Below are 6,619 nucleotides of genomic sequence, written 5' to 3' on the forward strand. Positions count from 1 at the left end.
AAATCCCACATGAGCAAAAGATAGGAACATCTGCCCCCATTGAACTGAATGGAACTGCCAACAATCTGTTCCAAACTGGTCGAATAGTAGAATCTAATTGTGAAGAATAATAATGTTTACTTGTAGTTAACAATGTAAAAATGAAACTTTATTTTTTTAATAAATAAGGGAATATTTGCTATTAACTCAATGTCTGCCGTTGACGACGATGAGCGTCCAATTTATCTAAACTGGGAGGACAGCTTGTGAATGCAAATGTTTCAAAGCCATTGACGGTGCCAGATGTCCAATCCATTTGGATTGGGAGGGGTAAACAAACGTTCAGATGCCCCCAGGAAATGACCCAGAATTGTCAGAGACGGCATGAAGTGATGATCAAATGCCCCCAAATCAACAGGAAATGACACGGGAATTACTACAAAATGACTTGTAATTGCCACAAAATTAAAAAAGACCTGACCAAATAATATGGTTATAGTTCATTCGTCACTCCCAGGAAAAAACGGATTGGACGTCTAGTGCCGTCAAAGGCAGCCAGTAAGTTCAATGAGTTAGTTAATTTTGAGTCATTTTGTGGCAATTTGGGGGTTGTTTCCTGTTGATTCTGAGTTACTTTCTGTTGATCGTGTGACAAGTCTAGGCTAACTAATCTATATTTTATGTTAATTTGGGGGCATTTTAGGGGTGTTTCTCATTAAGTATTCAGTAATTGTTAACAATGATGACCTCCATAAGACTTTTTTTTAACTGAATGTAATTCTGTAGACTGAATGTGTAATTGGATATAAATAGAACTTTTTGGGGTCAAAAACGTGAGGTTTTAGTAGACCAGTGAACATTTGGGCTAATGAAAACCCGAGCCTGCATTATGTGGATTTCTGGAAAATGTTCAAGTTCTGAATCGGGTACCAAATGTAAGAGAAAAAACGTTCGGTAGCCAAATTTGGGCGACAACAAAAGCAGCGCTAACAAACTGTGTGCGCTCGAAATGGGAAAGCTCGTCAGTCGAAGCGGAATTCCAGACGCCACATTTTCCGTCTGGCCGACGCCGCAGCATTTTGAAATGACTGACGGCGGAGAGGGCAAATCGAGGCTCGCCATTGGCTCGACCTCACCGAGGACCTGGCCAATGGGAGCCGTCGTGAGCCTCGGCCACTCCCCTGTCAAAGCCGGCCGTTGGTTGGCGAGCATTACTCAAAAGTGAATCCCATCCCCCCCAAAACGAGCAGCGCGTAATGGCGGCGTCGTCTGCGCCACTTTGTTCTTCTCATGTTTCGCTTGTAAAAGCGGATGTGTGCAAAATTCGGTAAGGAGAAAACCATGTTTGCCCTTGTGTCACCTCACGAGCACACCACTTGGTTGATTTATGTTTTTGGGGGGCACTTGTCGCATGTGTTATGTCGCACTGTTTTTTTTTGTTTTTATTATCCCCCACCTCGGCCACTTTTGTCTCCAACAAAGGCGAAAACGAGGCCACTCGGTCAAAGTCCTCGCTCACTTCACCGTGTCTCGTTCACGTTGTCTTTTGGCTTTGACTAAGGCAAATGGCGCACGGGGGGTCTCGTCGAATGTTTTTATCTGGTACAAACGAAAGACGAGCAGGAGAGGAGTTTAGTACGCCATTCGGTGGCGAGGCGAGGAGGCTCAAAATGGCGCCCGGGGAAAGGAGAGAGGGAGGGGCGAGGGGAAAAGCTCAAATGGCGGCGGCGGCACTGGCGCTGGCGCTCCACTTGGCGTTCTAACGACGCCTCCGGCTTTTTTCGCGATCAAAGGCGGACACGCGAGGACGCGGCGCGTTCAACGCAAGCGGCAACCGGCGATAGAAGTCAACATTTTTTCCTCTTTCCACTCAATTTGCTCTCCCTCCGCCCGCGGAGGCGGGTAAAACGGGGCCGCGAGTCGTCTCCCGATTGGTTATCCCCGACATCAATCGATGAAACGGGGACGAACGTCACCCGCGCTCGAGCCGAGGTACAGAACTCGACGTTTGGGGATTTCCGGCCGTGTAAAAGCCCGCCAGGAGCAGGCGGCCGCCATTTTGTCCGCCTAATTCGGTCGCCTTGACATTTTGCTGGGCAAAAAGTGACGAGCGACCGCTGGGGACGGAGGGGGCGGCGGCCCGGGGGGCTCGGGCTTCGGAGCCATTGTTCCAGCCGAGAACACCTCTGCCGCCCGCGCGGCCAATGAGCGGCGGGGCAGCCGGCCGCGGCCCCGCCCACAAGCCTATAAGAAGCACTCGGCTTCCAGTTCGCTCGGCCATCGGCACAATAACACAGCGAACGAACGCCATCAGCCGGGAGTTCTTTCGTCCTTCTTTCTGTTCCAGACTCCTTTATTTTAGTCACCCGAAACAATGGCAGACGCCAAAGTGGACTCGGTCTCGGAAATGTCGGCCAAGGTAGGACCCGTTCGGGCTCCTTTTTCATTTGGGCTGACTGCGTCCGCGCGTGCGTTCGTTCGTGCGTGCGTGCGTCCTCGGCTCGCTAAGCGGCTCACCTCCACAAAGCTTCGCGCGTCATTTGGATTAAAATAATAATCATTTTCCCCCTACTTCGGCGTGCTCGCGGTTCGCGCTCGTCGGGGCGTACGAAGGTGGGAAGCCGTAGCGAGTTCGCCGAGCATCTCGGCGGCCGGAATGACGCCAGCTCCGGGTTCATTGTCTCCCGCCTGCACGCGTGCGAGTCGCCTTTGTTTGGACATGCGGCTCGGTTCCGAAGCGGAGAACCAGCCAAGAGCGCCCGGGTTCGGGGGTTATGGAAGGAAAAAAAAAGAAGCGGAGAACGCGCGCCGAGTGGCGGGGGACCGAGTGACCGGTCGGCCGGCCGCTCTCCATCGGCGCTCGGTTCCGGTTCCGAAAGTTGCTTTGAATGGCGATCGCCGACCGACCGCGCCGGCCAGTTTGTTTGTTTATTTGTTTTCGGCGCTCGCTCGCGTCCTCTCGGCGCTTCCGCTACGCGCGTGCGAGTCTCCCTGGGAAACTTTTCTTGAAATAAAAAATAAAAGACGGCGAATGCGGCGCACTTCTGTGTGTGTGTGTGTGTGTGTGCGCTCGTGCGTGAGCGGAGGTGTGATGCGTCGTGCGCGCGCTTTGTGTTGGCTCTACAACCTGCTCAAGTTGGACGCGCGCAATCTCGGACGGGGAAGTTCATTTTGGAAAAAAAAAATGGGGGGGCGTATTTGACACTCGTGGCGTGTCGAATTGCTTCGCGGCGCTTTTAACGAACGCGAGGTGACCGACGGTCGGATTTGGGCTACTAGCGCCACTTTTCCGGTGTGATGTCGGCCATGTGTCTTCTTCTATTGTCCTCCGTTATTACACGCGCGCTCTCCTCCTCGTCGTCGTCGTCGTCACCCCCCCTCATAAAAAACGTCACCCCTCCCCCTCCCTCCCTATTTGGCGCCCCCCGGGCTTCCTCTCTCTTTCTCTACTGGTCGCCTTGCATTGTGGTTATTGCAGTGCGTCTCCCGGGCGTGTCTGTTGACATATGGCGCCCGGTGCACTACGTTACCCACAATGCACCGGCAAAGTATCCGATTACAAGCCATTAAGATAAAGAGGCAGAGGGGAGGGTGTGTGGCGCGCAAATGACGGTTACGCTACGACCATGTTTTGCTTGTAAAACAGGTGTCTTTAAAAGTAACAAGATTTTTTTCTGTGTTTTTTAGGAATTGAAAGACAAGAAGTTGGCGGAGGAGAAAGAAAACGGAAAAGATGCCGCCACCAATGGAAAGGTGAGAGAGAGGATGATGTTGGATGTCGCGATATGCCCCCAAGTGCCACAAGATGGCAGCAAAGTGAATGTGTCCAAATGGAAACAAATGACGTTGTTCGCTAATACAAAGACGTGTTTTGTTTTAAGAACTGCTTATTAAATAATCAGAGATGACTTTGGCTCGAACACAAGATCGGCCATTGTGGCACTTTCAGTGGATCACATTGATAACAACAGGGAGAGCAGAATTATTAGGCAAATGAGTAGTTTGGCCACACGCTCCTCTTTATTCACATTGTCTTGCTCGAAAGCCCCCTACCAATGAAGCATATCAGGTGATATGCAGCTCTGTATTGAGAAAGGGTGTGGTCTAATGACAGCAAGTCCCTATATTAGGCGTGCCTAAGCATTTAGCAACTTCCTTTGTTTTGGCCCTTGGCTAAATGGATCATTAGAGTCAGTAGCAGTTGTAAGGGGAGGCGGCCACTCCCCCACTTCAAATGGATTGGACATTACCAAGTAGTGGTAAACTTACAGATGCAAATATGTTTTATTTTCTGAAATATTAGGTTTAAAAAAACGTATTTTATCTGTTGCTTTTAATAAATAAATGTATTTTCAAACTAGAACAGCAAATATGACCTAAAATTGTGATTTTTTTAAACTAAGTAAACTATGAATTTTTAAATATGCAATTAAAAAAAATACAATATTTATTTTTCAATAGTCTTTTTAATATAATATTTTCAATGAATCAATGTGGCCTTTCAGGAGAACGAGGAGAACGGCGAGCCCGAGATCGATGACGAGGAGGACGACGAAGTGGACGAGGAGGACGAGGAAGACGACGTAGAAGGTGACGAGGAAGATGAGGAGGATGACGAAGACGAGCTGGAGGGCGGCACAAAGCGGGCGGCCGAAGACGACGAAGACGATGACGAGGTGATTAAATAAAGTAGATGTTTGCTGGAAAAGATTTTTGAAAACAAACAAAAGAATACATTCTTTTATATCCCCAAATTTATTCTATATTTTTAATTTTAAGTCATACTAATTTATAGCTATATTTTTCTAAATACTACACAGAAAAAATAAATCTCTCAAGTGGAATTCAAAAATTGTAAAAACCGAAATATCAATCGAGGAAAAGGAATAAATCTGGAAAAATACGTATTGAAAATTATGACAATACCAGGAAAAAATGCAATTATTGGTAAAAAAAAAAAAAAAAAACGATAAACCACTTAGCATAAATGATGTCTCTCACTGTCATCAGCACAGAGATTTGACCCAATCTTATGGCTTTTCAGGACGACGTAGAGACCAAGAAGCAGAAAACCGACGACGACGATTGATGCGGCGGCGGTGGCGGCGCCCCGCTCGGGTCGCTTCCTGTCGCTCATCTTTCCGGGGGGAGGGGGGAGGGTCGCTCATCCAAAAAGAAAACGGATCCAAACAAAAGGCAAAAAAACACGGTCATTGGCGAGCAGAGTTCAACGAGGAAAGCCCACCCACGTCCGCCATCCTCACGCACAATTCGGGCCTCAACGACAACAGCGGGGAATTAGTTTGTATTTTTATTTACATTTTCTATTTTTGTACATATTGTTGGCAAAGGGGGCGGGGCAGCAAACGGGCGCTTGGTTCATCTCCCCCATCCATCTTTGACCGCGTAATCAGAAAATCCGTCTTCAGCTGTTCAACTCAGAGCATTCCAGTAAATTTAATGTATGTACTTTAGCTGTACCATAAAGGACTTTTTTCTTTTTTTTTAATTTTAATTTTGCTTTGGTTGTTTGTATGGTGGGAGGCCAAAGAAAAGAAGTCTTTTTTTTTTTTTTTTTTTAAACCCCCCTCTTTTGGTTGCTTTCTGGCCGCCTGTTTTGATGTATGTGCAAAGTTTGTTGTTTGACAATAAACCGGACTTTTATTTTGTGACTTCTACTTCGGTCTGTGTGCCTTCTTTGTCTGTACAGTCAATAACCTTGGGGCATAATACACAAATTTCTCAATTTTCCTTCATGTGTGCACACTTTTAGGTCATTAAATAAAAACATCAGAACTGCCATCCACATATATGGACATTAAAATAATTCATTTTCTCTTTAGAATTTCAAAACAAAGTGGTACTAAATTCTAATTTTTAGCTGTATCCTTTATTGGTGTGCTTAACCATTGCTCCAAAGCTTATTTTTCAATTGTATTTGAATTTTCACTCTTATCCTCATTTAAATCTTTACAGATTGCCTAACCATTAATGTATATTGCAACTACTTTCCTACATAATTATGATAAATGAATAAAAATGATATAAATTTTGCTTCTGTGGATAAACTACTACAGAGCGCCCCTAGTGGCAGGTTCAAAAATATTTAAGATCTTCACAGTTTGCTATGATAGATTTTATTTATTCTAGTAAACAGAAATCCTTTTTCTTCATCCTAGTTCTGAGCGTTTTACTTCACAATAATAACTAACCTCGGTTTGGTTTGAGCCGCTTTCATAGTCGTCCACGTACGTATTTGGGCGGAGTAGCGTCAGACGTGTTCGTTCTTGCCAGAAAGAATGTTGCCAATCATAGCCATTTTGGCCTGGAGGACATGAAAACGCATTAGTAGCTAAAGTCGACCACACTTGAGCCAAATTTTACAGCATGATACTCTATACGAAACTTCCAAATATATTCAATTCTTTATTAATTCAAGCATGTACAATGGTATCTCTACTTACCAACCTTTGTACATGCGAAATATCCAGGATACAAAACGCCTCAAAGGGGAAATTTTGTCTCTGAATATGAAATAAATTCAAATTACGAAACTCAAAAACTAAAATATTCCATCATCTCCCGAATTGGAAATGTACCTTGAGCACCTGCATTTTATTTTGAAATTGCTGTGATGGGT

The 6,619-nt window shown here is 45.8% G+C and overlaps 1 protein-coding gene and 1 long non-coding RNA gene across 3 annotated transcripts; one reads left to right on the forward strand and one right to left on the reverse strand.

Annotated features, from left to right (window-relative positions):
* Positions 1-2,230: 2,230 nt before the first annotated feature.
* Positions 2,231-5,657, forward strand: ptmab (prothymosin alpha b). The gene is made up of 4 exons (XM_077614527.1): positions 2,231-2,398; positions 3,667-3,732; positions 4,485-4,655; positions 5,024-5,657. Exons 1-4 carry the CDS (start codon positions 2,354-2,356, stop codon positions 5,066-5,068), a joined length of 327 nt encoding a protein of 108 aa, XP_077470653.1. The 5' UTR covers positions 2,231-2,353; the 3' UTR covers positions 5,069-5,657.
* On the reverse strand, positions 3,999-6,585 carry LOC144085358 (uncharacterized). Of its 2 annotated transcripts, none has more exons than XR_013304096.1 (3): positions 6,444-6,585; positions 4,981-6,304; positions 3,999-4,679 (listed from the first exon to the last, which is right to left on the reverse strand). It is a non-coding gene; the product is annotated as an uncharacterized LOC144085358 (long non-coding RNA). The 2 variants fall into 2 exon arrangements; XR_013304095.1 differs by having other exon boundaries at positions 6,448-6,564.
* Positions 6,586-6,619: the final 34 nt, after the last annotated feature.

This window comes from Stigmatopora argus, chromosome 12, assembly GCF_051989625.1.
Source record: "Stigmatopora argus isolate UIUO_Sarg chromosome 12, RoL_Sarg_1.0, whole genome shotgun sequence".
In the NCBI taxonomy this organism is placed as follows: domain Eukaryota; kingdom Metazoa; phylum Chordata; class Actinopteri; order Syngnathiformes; family Syngnathidae; genus Stigmatopora; species Stigmatopora argus.

Coding starts and splice junctions, on each gene's coding strand:
- ptmab (XM_077614527.1), top strand. CDS start 2,354: ATGGCAGACGCCAAAGTGGACTCGGTCTCGGAAATGTCGGCCAAG. Junction 2,399..3,666: donor TCTCGGAAATGTCGGCCAAG/GTAGGACCCGTT, acceptor TGTGTTTTTTAG/GAATTGAAAGACAAGAAGTT. Junction 4,656..5,023: donor ACGACGAAGACGATGACGAG/GTGATTAAATAA, acceptor ATGGCTTTTCAG/GACGACGTAGAGACCAAGAA.